Source organism: Macrobrachium rosenbergii, chromosome 9 (assembly GCF_040412425.1).
Source record: "Macrobrachium rosenbergii isolate ZJJX-2024 chromosome 9, ASM4041242v1, whole genome shotgun sequence".
Taxonomy (NCBI): domain Eukaryota; kingdom Metazoa; phylum Arthropoda; class Malacostraca; order Decapoda; family Palaemonidae; genus Macrobrachium; species Macrobrachium rosenbergii.
The window spans coordinates 44,957,943-44,978,238 of record NC_089749.1 but is presented as its reverse complement, the minus strand read 5'-3'; the positions used below and the strand labels follow the sequence as shown (position 1 = coordinate 44,978,238).

Sequence of the window (20,296 nt, the reverse complement as noted above, 5' to 3'; positions counted from 1 at the left end):
GGTTCAGTTAGCAGGTGGCGGTTTACGTCACAATTTGTGGCGTGATTTTTTATTTTGGTTTTGGGAATTAGAGTCGAATTAAAAACGTAGAATTTTAAGGTTTTGAGAAGTTTCGATTTGTGTTACGAGAGTTACTGATGCACAGATAACGGGAACTGAATTTTATGCGTTACCAAAAGCGCGCCATTACCATGGTTAAATCTCTCAATCTCTCTCTCTCTCTCTCTCTCTCATATATGTTTAGTCTTGGGAAAATGTAATTAAGTTGCACAGGATAATGGTTAACTTATGAGCTAGGAAAAACCCAGTTACTTACGCGATTACCAAAGTCAAAACGAAATCGTTGCGAAAGAGGACGATTTTAGTATGAACGCGTCATTTAGACTTCCCTTGTTGAAATCCGCCGACGAATTGAAAACATCGACATCCGGGCCAAGGCTGAGGCTTCATTTCACCAATACAGCAGCTTAGTTCTGTAGGTTCGTCGTTTTGTACGATGCTTTAGAGGTCAGGCTGTATTGTGCATGTGCCTTCAGTTACTTGAATATCAGGACTTGTTTTATGCCGTGGTGTTACTATTATTGTTGTTATATATGGTTGGACGCCTGCACTTAAATTGTACCCTGTTATTATGGTTATTAAAGCGGCCTTTAATGGCCTCGTTATTGTTGTCACTTTTGTTTTACTAACGCTGTTGTTACTGCATCAGTAGTAGTAGTAGTAGCAGAAATTTATTTGTCTCGATGTTAATATTGGTTAGTTGTACTTTTGTTGCTGTCAGTCTACTAAGATAAGTAGTGTTCTTGGAGTCATACCTTGCGTCAGTGGTCTTAAGATAACCACATTATAACTGTTACTCACGATTCATTTATGAATGAAGAATGGGAGAACAAAACGAGGAGCAGGTCACATGAAAAGTGAATTATTCATTAATAATTAATCGTAGACATTAATATAACGATTATATGAGTTAATGATATAATGAACATAACGATGACGAGAAGCACTGACGCAGTTTTTTTGACATGACAATAAAGATGGAAAAAAAATCACCCGGCTGACTTTGGCAGCTGTTGATAAAGGAGTCGCTGGAGTGATCAGATAAATGATAAGGTGGATTGGTTGGTGTTACGTAGGCGTTCAGATGCATTTGGAAAGGAAGTCCTTGTTTAAAGAATTTCGTGCAAGCAAAGAGCCACTTGAAAAAATTGAGCTTTTAATACTGTAGCTAGAAAATTGCGTTCAAGTTGCTAGGCAAATTCTCTCTCTCTCTCTCTCTCTCTCTCTCTCTCTCTCTCTCTCTCTCTCTCTCGTGTGACAACCTTTTGTGGTTTTATTAGTCAGAAGCAAAAAATACGTCACACATACCCATATATATATATATATATATATATATATATATATATACATACATACATACACGTGTGTGTACGCGCGCGCACACACACACACATATATATATGTGTGTGTGTGTTTGTGTGTGTGTAATCCAGCCATTAATATTGCTGCTAGTGATAATCGTTATTGTGATAAGAATAATTTTATTATACTTGCTTGTATAGGCACGTGCATACGTACGTACAAGTCTCCAGTGTCACTCCTTTACCCTTTGTCGTATAAAGAAAGAAAATGACGTGCTTTCCTTAACAGATATTTCCGCTCGCTCTCTCTCTCTCTCTCTCTCTCTCTCTCTCTCTCTCTCTCTCTCTCTCTCTCTCTCAAAATGGGCTTTATAATAGGCGTTGTACTGCATACCTTTCTATATAAAGGAAATCACCATTACAACGATGTAATTTATGTTGAAGAGTCTCTGTCTCTCTCTCTCTCTCTCTCTCTCTCTCTCTCTCTCTCTCTCTGAGAAAACCGCCTTTACAACAAAACCGAAATTCAGTATCCACTTGATCTTCGAGCAGTGTAGTCCGCGGTCGCTCGAATGATATTGTCATCTTACGTTTCATGAGTCTGTCAGTGTTGCGCGGAATATTGTCCGCCTGCAGTACTCATTTGTCTAGTTTTGTACGTATTTCGTTTTTGTCATTGTTCTTACGTCTAGTGTTATTTTTCCCCGTGCTGGTTTTGTTACTTGTTATTATGTCTTGTCTTTTATGTTATTCCGGTTTTATCTCAGCATTGAATTTATTTACTATTTTTCTACGTGTGTTATGTTATTCCCAGCCTTTTTCGGGTGTTGAAATAATTGTTTTTATTTTCATTATTGCTCTTACGTTTAGTGTCCTTACTGTGTTTGTAATGGCTTTTACACTGCGCCGTGACGTTTGCGGTTTACTGTACAACGTCAGGGACCTTTTCCCTTTTTGCAGAATGTTAGTTTGGGAAGCGTTTTGATGACGGTGCTTTTACACTGTATTTGATCCACAATATTTTCTGACCGTTTGCAAGATGTGTTTGTAGACAGTGTGCTCAATGCGTGTGTGACTGTAGAGATTGTGTAACGTGTTTGTTTGCAAAATATTTGTGATTATTGAGGCTACGAAGCGTGTAACTGTGGAGTGCTTACAAAATGCGTGATCATAGAGTTAGTTTTTCTGGTTAGTTACATCCTCCTAGATGACGATCGGGCTGGTTCGAGATCACAACAGGAAGAACTTGCGGAGTTCACCAGTTAAAATACAGAGGGACTGATCAACGTTATGAGTTCCTTGTGAAGAGTTCACCTATAATCTGTGGTCCTTATATTACAGCACATTATAATTTTACCCCGATTATTATTATATATTTTCTCATATTACTACTTTATTCCCTTGTTATTTTTTATTGGTTGTTTTATCAGCGTGTACTACTTCTTTTTCTTATTTCCCGAGTGTTCTGTATCTCCACGTCGCATTTGAAGCTCTTCATTCACTTTTTATTATCTTTTTCCTTTGCAGCGGCTCGCGACTACGACGAACTGAAGAGGCGGTTCACGAACACCTCGCAGACGGCTGAGTCCCTTCAGCTACGCCTGGAGGAGAAGGAAGTCGACCTGAACAACCTCAGAAGCGGTAAGGCAAAGTTTAGGTCTTCCGTATCACCTCCTTTTCCAAGTGTCCTCACTCTCTTGTCCCTCTTGCTTTTCACGTCCTCAGTTATCATTCCTTTTGCAGCTCCCTCCTCCTCCTCCTCCTCCTCCTTCTTTGGTTATTCCCTTTACCTCACTATTGCCCTCTTCCCTTTTCTTCATCAGCTTGTCCCTCTTCAGTGACTCGCCTTTTCTTACTCCATTTATTTCTTTTCTTCCTCATATAGTAATTCCATTCCCTCTGTTATTGTCTTCCTTCTGCATGCATCATCCACGAACCTTGGCTCCCGCCATCTCCTCTGTTTTCCACACCTTCATCCCCTCCCGGTCTTCCTCTTACAACCCCCCACCCCCACCCCCATCCCCCCAGGTTCTGAAACCTCAGCTCTGGGGTTTTCTCGTCAGGAGGATGGATGTTTGTCGTCTCTTCTGGTTCTGAGTGTTCAGCCAATTTACTTGACGGCCTTATTCAGGGTAGAATGATTTCTCTCTCTCTCTCTCTCTCTCTCTCTCTCTCTCTCTCTCTCTCTCTCTCTCTCTCTTCGGGGTTAGGGGTTCGATGGCAAGCCTCTGCGTTTACTTATGCTTGAATATATATACTGCGTGCGTTCGTGTGCGAAATAGTAGTATACAGGTATGTACGTATGCGGTAGTTGTATATGTATGTATATGACCTTGTGTTATTGGGCAATATATGTATGTATATATATGTGTATTACATAAATATATATATTTATGTATATATTGTGTATGTGTGTATATAGATAGTTAGATAGATAGATAGACAGAGAGACAGATAGATAGGGAGTAAGATGGGTCCACAAATGGGATCAGGTCGCGTATAATCCTTATATCAGTCATGTGGTCATCCCTGTATGTTATGCAACCGTGCATATGAATTTTGTCTTATATTATTGTGGGTATACATATGCGTGTGCAGATAATGCACAGGTTTGTGTGTTTCATTTAGTGATGAATTATCATCTCCCCTGACAGCAAATGCATCTCAAAGTAACCTTTAGAAAAAAATTTAGGTAGAAAAAGGTTTCTTAAGACTTGCAAACGAATACAATCGTCTTAATGTCTGTCTGTCTGTCTGTCTGTCTGTCTGTCTGTCTGTCTGTCTCTCTCTCTCTCTCTCTCTCTCTCTCTCTCTCTCTCTCTCTCTATATATATATATATATATATATATATATATATATATATATATATATATATATATACATATATATATATACATACATATATATATATATATATATACTATATGTATATATATATATGAATTTTTATCACAACACCGTGATTTTTTATACACAAACAGTAAGCTACAAATGTTTAATATCCAATTGGCTCTACTTTGAAATAGTATATATATATATATATATATATATATATATATATATATATATATATATATATATATATGTGTGTGTGTGTGTGTGTGTTGTGTGTGTGTGTGTGTGTGTGTTGACTTCAGCATATAAGCGAATCCCACATGCAAATGACGATGCGTGAATAAACGTGAAAACGGTTGGTGCTGAACTTCTGCCTGTCATTTTCCTGTGAGATTCGCTTATATATATATATATATATATATATATATATATATATATATATATATATATATATATATATATATATATATATATATGTATATTATATTTATATATATATGTGTGTGTGTGTGTGTACAATTGGCTCTACCGAAGGGCAATTATAATTATAATTGATAAGTGGTTCGTCATCTCACGGGATCGAGCAGATGACACGAGAACCAACGACGTTCAGTGACTCGCCTTAAACCACTCTGCTATCAATACCGTGAGATGACGTACCACTTAGCAATTATTACACTTATATATATATATATATATATATATATATATATATATATATATATATACATACTGTATATATATATATATATATATATATATATATATATATATATATATATATATATATATATATACATATATATTATTTCCGAGGTAGAGCGAATTTTATATTAAACGACATTTGTAGCTTAATTTTTGTGTATGTGTGTGTATACATATATGTATATATATATATATATATATATGTGTGTGTTTAATTATAATCACTTCAACACGTGGTTCGTTGGTTCGTTTATTTGTTTATCAAAACACACACACACACATATATATATATATATATATATATATATATATATATATATATATATATATATATATATATATATATATATATATATATATATATATAAAACGCTCTTTGATCATGATATAGCGAGCGCAGCTATTGTGATGTTACTCAAAGTTTTTACATAAGTTAAATTGTCTGTAATAATGATGATAATGTTAATCATAGTAATGATAATAAAGATAGACAGATAGGTAGATCGTAAAAACCGGGGAGAACTGGACCTTACCTTACACATTACAGACCTTACAGTTCGTTCGGGTCGTCCCAGGTCCCTCAGTGTGAGACACCTCTGATGTCTACTAGAGAATTGCTAATGCATCTTCCAATCTTGGATGGTCTGGGATGCTTAGATATTTGTCGAGCTTATTCTTAAACACATCTAAGTTCCTCAGATGAGCTGGTAACGTACTGAATAGACGCTGCATTATCAATGCTGGTGCGTAGTGAATTAATGTCCTGTGTGCTTTCCTTAGTTTTCCTGGTATAGTTTTGGGCACTATTAATCTACCTTTGCTTGCTCTTTCTGATATTTTTAGCTCCATGATGTTTTCGGTAATTCCTTCTATCTGTTTTCATGCCTGTATTATCATGTAGCGTCCTCTTCTTTCGAGATTATAGATTTTTAAGAATTGTAGTCTTTCCCAGCAGTCAAGGTCCTTAACTACTTCTATTCTATGTAAAGGACCTTTGTACACTCTCTGTGCAATACCCTTTTAGTAGTGTGGGTACCATATATTGCAGTATTCAAGTGGACTACTTACATACGTTTTATAAAGCCTAATCATGTATTCGGCTTTTCTGTTTTGAAGTGTCAGAACAACTTTCCCATTTTTGCTTTGCGTTTTGCCAAGTATTGCTATTTGATCATTGCATAACATATTCCTATTCAACATCACACCAGGGTCTTTAACTGCTTCCTTATTTGTGATTGTCTCGTTATTAGGTCCTCTACTGTGTATGCATATAGCATTCCTTATTTATCACCATAATTTATTGATTCAAATTTATCAGAGTTAAATACCATCCTATTTACCTCTGCCCATTCATATATTTTGTTTAGGTCTCTTTGTAGCGAGTTCCTATCTTCATCACAAGTAATTTCTCTACTTATTCTTGTGTCATCGGCGAAACTTCTCACTACCGAGTCCTTAACATTACTGTCTGTCTGCAATCATAATAGCAAACAGCAATGCAGCTAACACCGTACCTTGTGGCACACCGGATATCACCTTAGCTTCATCCGATCTTTCGACGTTTGCAATCACTATGTTTTCTGTTTTGCAAAAATTCTTTTATCCATCTTCCTACTTGAGCGTTAAGTGAAAGAAGAGAAATGAACAACATTTATTTCTCTCTTTCTCTTCCCGTGAGGTTTCTGAACGACGAGCTTAACCCCCTGTCGTAAAATCGTTTTCTGTCGTCTTTTAGCATCTTGTCACCAGACTTTGCCAAAAAAAAAAAATAAAAAAAAATAATAATAATAATAATGCTGTATGAAACTCTCAGCCACGGCCCATGAAACTCTCAGCCGGCCTTGGTGGCCTGTGTTTTGCTGTGCCAGCAGGGGCGTCATTTGGGGGCTGGGGGCAGTTGCCCCCCAAGATCCAGCTTGCCCCCCCCAAGACTCAGCTTGCCCCCCCCAAGCTCAAAAAATTATAATTTTCCAATATTCTTGATGATTTCAAATTCAAACGTGTCATCATTTTAACAACACTTTAGATTTTTTCTTTCTTTTTACTATAATAATTATTTTCAATATATGGAAAAGGCTATTCTTAGGGTTTCTTAGCAATCAATGAAAATTGTTTAATGGAATTAAATTCTATGATAAGTAGACTAAGTTACAGCATACTAGGCTACATTTAAGGTACATTATTGAATTTATTTTCATTAGTAGCCAATGAAAAATATTTGATGGAGTTAGTTTTTATGATTGTCCATGAAATATATAGACTAGTATATAGTCTAAGATACTATAATAAAAGATATAATATTTTCATTAATGGACACTGGGGTGACTGGACAGGGCCATAGTCAGGATATCTCAGCAGCCAATGAAATGTAAATTTTGATGGAATTAATTTTCACGTTTAACTGTCTGTCCGCGAGATATACAGATGTTCACAGCCAAACTATTCTGGAGTATTCTATACTATAAGTATCAAACGATATTGTTCTTCCAAATACAACAAAAAGTCTAAATTTTCTTTACAACAACTAATCCATTTTCATTATTCATAATCAGTAACATCACTAGGTAGTTATCATGCCTAAGAGATTAGTTTGCATTACGATCAGCTGACTTGGTTTGAGTACCATACGGTAACAGTACAGGTTCAAATCATGTTCACGCCTGCGGCCTCAGTAGCCCTAAGATAAGCTACGGACGCAGTCTCTTGTCTCGACTCTTATGTGATTGTGTCGATTCGTCTTACAACCGTCTTTAAAATCTGTGCTTAGATTCGGGTAAATATTTAGATATAATTTTAGTAATTGCTAACTATATATGACTTTAGTAAAAAAAATATTTATTTATGTTTGGGAACTATACAATATGTTTATGCAAACATATGATACATTTGTATGATCTGTCTGTGTGCCTAGGTCTACATGATAGGCTAACGTATATTTATGCTTGCTTTGTTAGGACTGGGTTCATTGATAGATACAGCTGATCATGAAACGTTCAGAATCACAGCAGACCATTAGCCTACAGGGTTTTTTACTAAGAAAAAGAAAGAAGATGAGCTAGATGAAAAACATTTGGAACTTGAAATAGTAACAGAAAAAACTAAACATGAACATGAGAAATTTGCAGATATTGATCAGGAGTCCTCCACATCACGGTAAGTAAACTCAATTAGACAACCAATATATTATTTTTCATGGTTAGCAGCCATGGGATAAGCTCCGAGCTTTGGCTGAGGGAGTCAAAATTGATAAAGCCTTCGGTAACTTCAATTATTCATAAATTAGACATTACCTTGATTTCCAATGAAACAATGTGAGGGGCGGGCGGGGGTGACTGGGGAGGATTGCTAAAGTATATTCTTAAAGATTTTCTGATAAAATTATATATTACGTATTTGTCATTAATGAATCATAAATTTTATAGTGCATGAAATATATTTAACTCTTGATTTGATACCGCACCCAAAACTGTTTAGATTAAAACTGACTCGTTGTATAGATTATCTACATTATCATATTCACTGTATCTCTAAAAACATTACAGCCAATGTTTTCTTTGTTTTGTTACAGTGATGATATTCGTCCAAAAATTCAATCTCCTGTCTGTGAATTTGAACATGACAAGAACATCCCCTAGATATTAGCTCATCAAGATATGAAAACCAATACAACCTAAACTTAGTATATTTCCTCTAACAAATAAGAGGAGATTTAATGTAGGATTCTATAAACGATTTGAATGGATTGAATATTCTAAATCAGAGGATAGCGTCTATTGTTTTGCTTGTAGACATTTTGCAGGTAATATGCAAAGGAAAGGTGAGATCCTTGGTAAACGAACATTTATTGATGTGGGTTTTAGAAAATGGAAGGATTCCTCCGAGTTATTAGAAAAACATTCTCAAAGTGATAGACATGCTAATGCTATGAGTGGATGGTTGAACTTAAAGGTAGTTGAGAGTAAAAAAGACAGTTCAATCAAAGATAAACTTGACGCTAACAGGTCAAAGGAAGTGGAGGGCTAACAGAGAACATGTGAAATGTTTGCACGTGTCACAAGTTTGTTAGGTAGGCAGGGTTTAGCATTCCGAGGCCATGATGAATCAGAAACTTCGGATAATAGAGGAAACTTTAGTGAAATACTAGATAGCCTATGTTAGCAGACTCTAATGAGATTTTGCGCAAGAAGATGGAATCAAGGTACGGCCACTATACATCTCCTGAGTATCAAAATGACCTTAATACAAGTGTTTGGGAACAAAGTTCTTACAACTGTATCTACACAAATTAAAGAAAGCCAAGTATTTTGCAATATTAGTGGATGAAACAAAAGATCGATCAAGAAAAGAACAATTATGCTTGATAATCAGGTTTTTTGATGGTGAAAATCCCAGGAAAGGTGTTATGGCACCTATCATATGCAACAGCTTGATGTGAATCCCTTTGCAAATTTTATTCTGAAGAAGTTGGATGAATTAGATTAGAGCTGTCTAACTGCATTGCACAATGCTATGATGGGGCAAGCGTTATGAGTGGATGGGTCAGGAGTTCAGGCTCGTGTAGCAGAGAAGGTGCCCCATGCCATATACATTCATTGCTATGCACACAGGCTCAATTTAGTACTCATTGATTGTGTGAAGAATCTCGATGAATTAGCAAATTTTTCTCAACCATACAAACTTTATATAACTTTATCTCAAAATAGCAACTCAAGACATGAGCTTTTGTTAAATCCCAAAAGAGCTTGGATTACAGGTATTAGAATTAGAAAGAACAGTTGCAACTAGATGGTTCTATTGGTACAGGAGTATTTACAAAATTCGTGTTCGATATGAAGCTTATTCTTGCAGTATTGATTCTCTATCCGAGTCATCCAATGAAGCCTATGGAAGCATCTGGGTTAAAGTTAAGAATGGAGTCTTGGAGATTTATATTTTGTTTATTTGTTGCAGAGAAATTGTTCATACAAACAAACTGTTTGTCAGAGCAACTTCAAGAGAAAGGTATATCTATTGTTAGGACTGTTGATCTGATCAGATCTACGAAGACAAATTTAGCTAATATGAGAGCTGACAGTGAATATGATAAGTTGTATGATGAGGCACAAGAGTTTGCTAGAAAACTTGGAATTCATGTACCAGAAGTAAGTGCCACAGTGGGAATAAGCCGCAGTAAGAGGATACAACAAACATCAAACAGGCTGAAAGAGTAGCCTACCTCACAACCAGTACACTTGGGAAACGACAAGAGCAATTAACATCTTCGCAGAACATCAATCTAAAACAATATTTAAAGACAGAGTTGTATTTGCAAGTAATTGATAGGTGCACTGCTGAATTTGACCGTAGGTTTACTAGTAACATTGATTTATTTCAGTCTCTTTCTGCATTTGATTGCCAATCAAAGCAGTTCTTTGACGAGAATAAACTAAATATCTTTGCAAATCACTATAGTGCACACATTGATACATTCCTCTTAGTTTCACAAATTAATTCGGCAAAGGTGTTCTTACAACAAAAGAAACAAGAGGACCTAATCGAGGTGTACACCGCTTTGAATTCTTTACCAATTGCTTTTTCTGAGTTTTCTTGTTATCCTTAGAATCTTGTTAACCATTCCAGTCACTACTGTTAGTAATGAAAGGTTTTTTCTGTATTAAACAATGTAAAAACTATTTTGCGAACAACAACTGGGGATAGCTGTCTATCTTCGTTGTTGTTGATGGCCACAGAAAAAATATGGTTAAATCATTTGATTTAGAAGAATTAGTGAATGATTTTGGTCACATGAAACACCGCAGGTACCCATTGGAATAATTCTTAATAGAACTGCAATTTTTGAACTTTAATATTTCTCGACATCACATTACTACTTGAATTTCATAATCATAATATAATAATTTCCTTAAAAATACTTGTTATTGGTTTATGATTTTCATTAATGCCTAGAATTGCCAGCTAGAAATAATAGTACATTTAAGACTTATGGTGTAAGTTTATATATTTTCATAAAAATTTAAGAATGTAAAGAATAATTTTATATATACTCATATTTTCTTATCAAGTGTGCAACTATAATAATACAAATATATTACTTGTCAACAGTATTTTACTTTATTTTCTGCCTAGTCATTTTGTTGATGTTTACACAAAATATATCAGTGATGAGGAGATGAATAAATAGTAGTTGAGTTGGAATATATATATATATATATATATATATATATATATATATATATATATATATATATATATATATATATATATATATATATATATACATATACATATATATATATATATATATATATATATATATATATATATATATATATATGTATATGTATGTATGTATATATATATATATATATATATATATATATATATATATATATATATATATATATATATATATATATATATATCTTTTATAAGATACCTTGCTCATGTGGCTTCAGAAAGCCCATAGAAATACTTTTTAAGTAAGAATTTTTAAAATATAAATTTTCTTTGGTGATAATACAGTTTCACCCAACTTCAGTCTGTTTAAGTCTCTGCTTGCTCTTGCCCCCCCAAGGAAAATCTGAATGACGCCTGTGTGCCAGACGCACGATTATGGCTAACTTTAACCATAATAAAAACTACTGAGTCTAGAGGGCTGCAATTTGGTATGTTTGATGATTGGAGGGCGGATGATCAACATACCAATTTGCAACCCTCTAGCCTCAGTAGTTTTTAAGATCTGAGGGTGGACAGAAAAAGTGCAGAAGGACGGACAAAGCCATCTCAATAGTTTTCTTTTACAGAAAACTGAAATGAACAAAAAAGCCAGACAAAATCCATTGTTTCTCTTGATTCGCAGCAGAATTGAAGTTGCGCTCAGTCATGCGAATGCGAAATCAGCTTATTGAATGTGCGTGACTCCAGTAAGGTTAACAATTTAATTAACGAAAATGTAGTCCTCCAAAATTGAGTGGTGTATGCTTATGGACTTCTTCACTCAGATCAACGCCTTGCGAGTCTCACCAAAATAGAAGAATGATCACCTCCCATGTCCGAACATGGCTGAAAAACAAGAAAAGTTGAAGATGTCCGAAAACGCACGTGTGACTCCGCCTTCATTAATTAAGAGTTCCTGGGCGACGACGCGTGACTAACCTTTGGAAGGATTTCACGAAGTACTTATCAGAAAGAATGACGCGGGTTTCCACTCGTTTATGAGTCACGAGTCCCTTTTTTCCGCTAAATATGATTTACTTATGCGTTGATTCAGTGAATGGTGGATGACTTATAATCAGTAAGGTTTAATAGGCTCATCAATGCAGCTGAGTAACGAATTACTTTACGGCAGCTGTTGAGTGACGGGTATCTCCACACCAGGTTCCTTTTTCATCGTTCATGATTTCATAGTATCAGATGACTTTTGACTTATAGCCTACTTTGTTTTATTTTTCCTGTTTGCATCTTCTCAGCTTAATCCCTAGTAGGGGTCTCGGTTTCTGAAGAGCCTTTTCAAGGTGTTTCTAACATTTACCGGCTCACCTCATAATTTGTTTTGGCAGATGTTTGACGGACGGATCCCCTTCCTTATTCCAACCCTCCCTGCTTTTCCGGGCTTGGGGAATGGTTGTCTTACTTGCTCAACGGCGGATTATCTAATTGCCAAATTTCGAGGTGGTTGTCGCGTTCCTCACATGAAGGATTTGCATTGATACAGAAATGTGTATTCATAAATATTTGTGTATGTTCGACGTGTGTGTGCGTACATGCTTAGTGTCTAAGCTGATATTATTATTATTATTATTATCATTATTAGTGAATAGCTAAAAAACGCAGTTGATGACCAGTAAGCCGCTGATGTTAGACCTCAGGCACTGACCTTGAAATCAGAAATAGACCCCCAGGTGGACAGGGGAGTAAGCGGTGTCGGTGTCGCCCAGGTACAGTACTTGGAGTTGTAGGAGTGCCACATTGACCCTGAGGCAGTGCCAGTGCCAGGCATTCCACCAAGTCAGAGGAAAGATATTTATCTCTGCTCCTCTTGTGTAGAAGAAAGAGATTTAGTTTGTCATTTGCGTTAAATAATGTATTTTTTTGAGGCTGGGAAATGATTTTAGTAGTTTCTGTAATATTTCAACCCTGAACATTTTCATTTGTAGCCACTTGGCTCCTTCTTTCTCTCTCTCTCTCTCTCTCTCTCTCTCTCTCTCTCTCTCTCTCTCTCTCTCTCTGTCCACTGACAATGGTCGTTTCCTAATTTGTTGAACAGGTTGCAAATTGTGTTGGTATATGCAAGGCTGAAGTGATAAACAAGCGTCGTACCACCAGTTGTTCCACCTCTTCTCACATTCATTCTGTGGTAATCAGTTGTCTATAGAAATCGCTTCACTTTTCTTTTCCTTCTGTTTCCTTCTCCCGCATCCATTGGAAGTGAATTAAAGACTAAAGAGGCAAGATATCACGCGCCTGATTCACTGCTGAGGTCAGCAGAGGTACAATGCATGCCCCAGGAAACAGGGGCTAAATGGTTTGCCTCGACTGGGACACACACAAACATGCATATGTATACTGTACATATACAGTATATATATACATATATATGTGTATATATAATTATATATATGTATATATGTATATATACATATTCTTTCATTTTTGTTGGTACATTGGTGTAGGGTGTGGGGTATAATGCCCCATACCCCTGGCCATTTCGCGAAATTCCCGACTTCACACGGGAATTAAAAAAATGAAATGAAGTGGTTGCTGTTAGTCTAAGGGGGGAAAAAAAAGAGGCCCTCTCCCATTTATGGGTCATATCCTCCCATCATGGGGTCCACAACCACTAGACAGTCCTGTTCCTTAGGACAAATAATATGTGAGTCTTTAACTTGTTAGAAGAATGAGGTTAATTTAATATGTATATATATTTTATATTTTATATATAATATATATATATATATATATATATATATATATATATATATATATATATATATATATATATATATATATATATATATATATATATATATATATATATATATATATATATATATATATATATATATATATATATATATAAACAGACATTGCGTGCAACCGTTGATAAGTTGGTACATTGTGTGTGTGTGTGTGTGTGTGTGTGTGTGTGTGTGTGAGGTCTGTCTGTTCTTTTTTGCCCCCACGTGGCTCCGCCAGCTGAGAATAAACCCCAAGAAGCAGGCGCAACCCCCCTCCCCCGTATCCTATACCGTGTCTACCATTCTGACCGCAGATCTGCGGTCATTCTCTCTCTCTCTCTCTCTCTCTCTCTCTCTCTCTCTCTCTCTCTCTCTCTCAACAGTTTCTTCTTCCGATGATTATTCACCTCATTTTACTCTTGTACTTTTATATGATTTCATTCTTCTATCTTTTATCGTCTTTAAATTTTAGGTTCTTATACTAATCATCCTCTTTTTATACTCCTAATTATGCACCATCATTTCCTTCTTCATTAGTGTTAATTATTGTTATGCTTGTCTTATTCTTCCTCTCATTCTTCATCTCGTTATCGACTCCACTTTGCCTTCCCGTTATGTATCTATTGAGTTAAACGCCATCTCCTTCTTCGTCTTCTTCATCATTAGAGTTTTAATCCTTTTATCGTTCATTGTGCTCCTTCGGATTTATCTTGTAAGTGATGTTTATATTCATGTCCCTCTCAGCTTGGGGAATAATGGCGTTGACATATTTACGTTCAGTTTTAATTCACTCTGTTCCTACAATCTTAAATTTAAGCATGTGTGCTCCCACCTATCTATTAGCATTCCACTGGGCTTGCTTTTGCAAGGTTCATATATACATGCATAATAACATACTATATATATATATATATATATATATATATATATATATATATATATATATATATATATATATATATATATATATATATATATATATATATATATATATATATATATATATATATATATATATATATATATATATACACTTTTCTTTGTGATTTCCGATCGTCCAAGTCTCCTTAGGCGATTCGTCACCGCTGATCATTATCGCCCGTGACTTGGTAGTTATTTATGATTACTTGGTTTGCACACCTCACTGACGCCTGTACGGTTAATCCTCGAATTACGTTTCTTCGAATCTTTGCGAAAAGTAGTGATGACTTTTCTTCCTTAATATTCGGATACTGCACTGAAGCCAAAGTCCCCTTGATTTTTCCTATATTATCTTGTTGTTTATATATATATATATATATATATATATATATATATATATATATATATATATATATATATTTATATATATATAAATATATATAAATATATGTATATGATTTACTGCAGTCTTAACCTTGCCGATTTGTTCCTTGTGAATATAATTAGTATCATGTATTGCATTAGTTGTATCAGTTGCATTATGGGCGATAACGTCTCCTTATTTTTCATATAACGTCAACTCGTCATATTTGGGTGCCATGACATCACTACCTGAATTACTATGCTAATAACCAGCTTATAGTAATCATTTTGCATAACTCCATTGTTATCAGTGGTGTCCCTATTTTGTTATTTACCTATTATATTCTTTACCATTCATTTTTTTACACTTATTATCAATAAATTATTTATCATCAGTATTAATATCTCGTTGCCATCCTTCTCATCATTTTCATCCCACCAACATTCTTGTCATTATTATCAATGCCTTAATATCATTATTATTTATTCCTCTTTATCATTATTGGTACCGACGTAATTGTTGATTTTTATATCCTTTCCATCATTATCATCATTGTCTCATCATTATCAGTATCCCATGACCTTCGTTATCATGATTATTAATACGTCTACCATAATTATCACAATTAATGGTACCTCACCTTTATCGTTAGTAATGTAATAGTATCATCTATATCATCTTAACGAGTACTACATCGCTGTCATTGTTAAAATTAGTAAAACCTCATTTCCTCTTATCATCAGCCATTACCCTCCTTATCATCAACATTATCATTGCCATCCTTCGTCCGTTTCTTGGCCTTAAATAGACCCCAACAGCGCTACAATTCCTCCTCCCCCATTCCCTCATTCTTTACGCGTACCTCTTCTTCTTCCTCCTCCTTTTCTTCTTCCTCGTCTTCTTCTTCTTCTTCTTCTTCACACCCGTTATGCATATGTTCTGTCGCGACGTGGCGGATTAGACGCTTGTCTTTCGGCACTTGTTGGTTAATAATCTCTCTCTCTCTCTCTCTCTCTCTCTCTCTCTCTCTCTCTCTCTCTCTCTTTATTTGTATCAGTTAGATTCTCTGTGTCTCTCTCAATGCATATTTCAGTATAAGTCTCTCTCTCTCTCTCTCTCTCTCTCTCTCTCTCTCTCTCTCTCTCTCTCTCTCTCTCTCTCTCTCCCCTTTGTATCATTGATATTCCCTATGCCTGTGTCTCTCTCAATACATGTTTCAGTATAAGTCTCTCTCTCTCTCTCTCTCTCTCTCTCTCTCTCTCTCTCTCTCTCTCTCAGCTAAGCCGTTAAGCAGTCACGTGCTGGGTGCCCAAGACAGCGAAATGGCGTTCGTTGTCAAAGAGGTTTCCCAAATCCCCTTCCCATATAATAGCAGTAATTCCGTCTTAACAGATTTGTTGAAGTGGATTTGAAAGACGACAGATGTATTGTTGTTCTTCTGTAGTATTGAAAACTTATCATTCTTAAAACATGCTTCTCTGCCTCGAGGTTGCGTTCATTACAGCTGTATCTTCATTTAATTTTAAACTCATTTTGCATAAATGTGTCTGTGAATGGATACACTTCCTCTGTATGTAAATATATATATATATATATATATATATATATATATATATATATATATATATATATATATATATATATATATATATATATATATATATATATATATATATAATATAAAAGTACTGTGATAAAAAGTACTGTGTATTACTTATCATAAATGTTAGGTAAAGTCCACAATGAAATTCCCGTTACAAAACATAGTGTATTAAATATATATGTACAAAGCTTATAGATTTTGTCCAACCGTTGTGGGCTTGATCACTTGATCGGTGACCAATTCCACAGCAGTTGGACGAAAGCTATAAGCTTTATACATATATATTTTTAATAAACTGTGTTTTGTAACAGGAATTTCATTGTGGACTTTACCTAACACACACACATACACGCATACATACATATATAAACAGTATATATATGTGTGTGTGTGTGTGTTCACTCATTGTTCAGTGTATAGGAAAATTCTCTTCGTTATCGAGTGAGCGAGTTTGAATCGCTGATCGCGATGCGCCGTAGGCTTGTTTTGTTAAAATTGATTGTGCCTCTGTTTACTGCAGGTCTGAATTATGTACCTGGAAGATGGTAAGCTGTAGTGTCTTAACCTAGAAGGAGATGGACTTGGGGCCAAAAGCCTCTTCCCAAATGACTGACTATGAAGGGGAACCCAACATCTGTTGGGGCCACCCGCTATGTAAAATGTAAATTGCTGTACTGTGCTATACGTACCGCCATCGTCTGTTGAGATTGAAAGGCTTTAAAGCTACCAGGATTAGATAATATTGTGGTCTGATCTTTGCTCAAAGTGGCTGATCAGTAGAATAAATGCTTCGATCTCATAGGTGATATTGAATTCACTCTTCTACTGATTTCTGTTACTTGACGCTCTGCAAACTTGGAGTATAATTTTTATGCATAACCCATTACCGAAAGAAGTACTATAGGACTAGACTTAATGATCTGAATGGATGCGGTAACTACAGAAGTATCAAGATACTTTGTCCCGTATATTTAAAGATGGTTTTTCAGTCTCGTCAGGGTATTATATGCACTAAATCGTTCTGCTTTGCTGTCACTGTCCTTTTGAGATGCCCTGGCACGTCCCGTATCTCCTTTGAGATTCACTAACACGAAAATAGGTAGATAGATAGGTGTATTGGTGTATAAACATGTCAACAGAGATTTATTTTGCGTTGGCTTTCGGATTTCACTTTTAGGGAGGAAAGGTTCAAACGAGGATGTTAAGATGTCGATAAGTTAAGATATGTGGTTATTGTGGCTGTAGTAGTGCATAGAAGTTGTAAATGTGGTCTGTTACTTATATATATTTATGCAGATGAAAAACACAAGTTTATCTGACGTATTGGCTAAACCAAATTTTCATCCTTCTTGGTAAAGCAGTACGGGTTTGAACCCCATCCGGTGAGGAGATTTTCGAATTTCATTTTGCCAGAAGTTGAGAGTTAGATTTACTTTTACAACACATATATGTTATAAGTATTATATTTGCCCCAGCTTGCCCTCCCCAAAATCAATGTGCCCCCCTCACACCTCCAAGTCCCTTTATTTAACAGCAGTTGGGTTTTCCATTATTCCTACCATGAAATTCAAATGTGTCACCAGTTGTATCTATCTATCTATCTATCTATCTAAGAACTACAATGTTTGTTTGTCTGCCTATTTTGCTGAAATACCTTGCTTATGTGGCTTCAAAAAGCACATAAAATAGTTCAAAATCAAAAAACCAAGAGCTGGTTAGGCTCGGCTTGCCAAACCATCTTTGCCCCCTAAAAAAAAAAAAAAAATCTAAAATGACGCCCCTGGTTATAAGTATTATATGTTTATCAGCTTCCCCTCACCAAAATCATTGTGCCTCTGATGACCCTCTGCAACTTTATCTAACTGGGGTTGAGGCGACTGTCACGGGTCGCTGCCATGGTGGAGAGGATAGCAGCCTAATGATAAAAGACCTGGGAAGAACTAGAATGTGAGCATCCTCTGGAGCCGCTTCTAAGGAAAGGACTGCTGTGAATGAGTTCCACAGCTGCACATTGTTACCACAATCTGCTGGAGCCAAGAAAAGGACGTGGGGCTAGCAACCTCATCTCTAGAACTTAATGAGAAGTCGGCATCCTTCTTGCGTTGCCTCCGACAAAGGGGAGAAATGCGTATGATGTATATATATATATATATATATATATATATATATATATATATATATATATATATATATATATGTATACATGTATATTATATACTTGAGAACAAAGACAGCTATATATACGTATCACTGAGTTGTATAAATGATCAGCCACTATGGAACGCTGAAGAAGAGCCTTGTAAACAAAGACTCGAAGTCATTAAGAGTCACATAAAGACCGGAGGGGTTGGGGGTTAGGTAAGGGGTGGACGTTGAAATAGACGATATAGGTAGGGGTTGCTGTGGTTGAATGTCTTCACGAGAGAGAGAGAGAGAGAGAGAGAGAGAGAGAGAGAGAGAGAGAGAGAGAGTTTCCCGACGACGTAAGACAGCTGCAAACCACTAATCTTTGAAAAGTTCTTCTCTGTCTCTCCCTCTCCCTCGCTACCCACCTCTCTTAAAGTGTTTATTGTTGCCACGTTTTTCATTTCCTAATCACACTCTCTCTCTCTCTCTCTCTCTCTCTCTCTCTCTCTCTCTCTCTCTCTCTCTCTCTCGCTCTCTCTCTCATAATTGCTGACATCATTTGCGTTTTGTTGATTGCTATTGTTGAAATTTTGATTACATGCACCTCATATGTAAGCGAGTTTGCACGAGTAAGCGTGTTCCCAAAGGAGAATGTTTCTTTTTATGTTTTTGAAATATGTAGAAAAATACAATTAAAATAACGTAACAGATTAATCAGATACGAACTACTAAGCTATTTAAAAATATATCGTTACAGATAACTTCTCAAAGTCGTGTGAAATTACAAGAAAACGTTGTTATTAGCGTAATAAATGTATAACATTCCAATTAGCAACTTTTTTTACTAATAGTCCAACCACTTGACAGCCAGGCTGATATATATATATATATATATATATATATATATATATATATATATATATATATATGTGTGTGTGTGTGTGTGTGTGTGACAGGAACTCATTCTGCCTGCAGGATCTAATAGTTCTGTATCCTCAAATAAAAACACCTACTTAGCGTTACATTGAATGAAGAGCAGACACCTAAGGAAAAGACTCTAAAAAGACATATAAAGAGACATTACAACAGTGCCCCCACCTCTCTTATTGTGCGTGGTTACTCAATACAACTAAATCCGTTTATGAATGAATCTCTTTCTTTTGCGGTAGATCATCTTAACCTAATCTCTCTCTCTCTCTCTCTCTCTCTCTCTCTCTCTCTCTCTCTCTCTCTCTCTCTCTCTCCGGCTCCCTTTCCTGCCTTTGTAAATGGCTACGCTGGGTAAGCATTACGGCACATGCGCTGTACTTGAATTCGCTCTACACGCGGTTTTGGTTAAGGTGGCCACTTAAGGCGTCTCGTCTCGTTTACAAGGCTTGCCCTTGCTTCCGCCCAATTCTTCATGTAGTTTTTTTTTTTTTT

At 35.8% G+C, this 20,296-nt stretch overlaps 1 protein-coding gene across 1 annotated transcript in view; it reads left to right on the top strand.

Annotated features, from left to right (window-relative positions):
• Positions 1-20,296, top strand: part of LOC136841752 (shootin-1-like) — a 140,254-nt gene that overhangs the window by 79,311 nt on the left and 40,647 nt on the right. Inside the window, 1 exon segment of the mRNA XM_067109010.1 lies at positions 2,889-3,002. Coding sequence (XP_066965111.1) covers positions 2,889-3,002 — 114 coding nt within the window.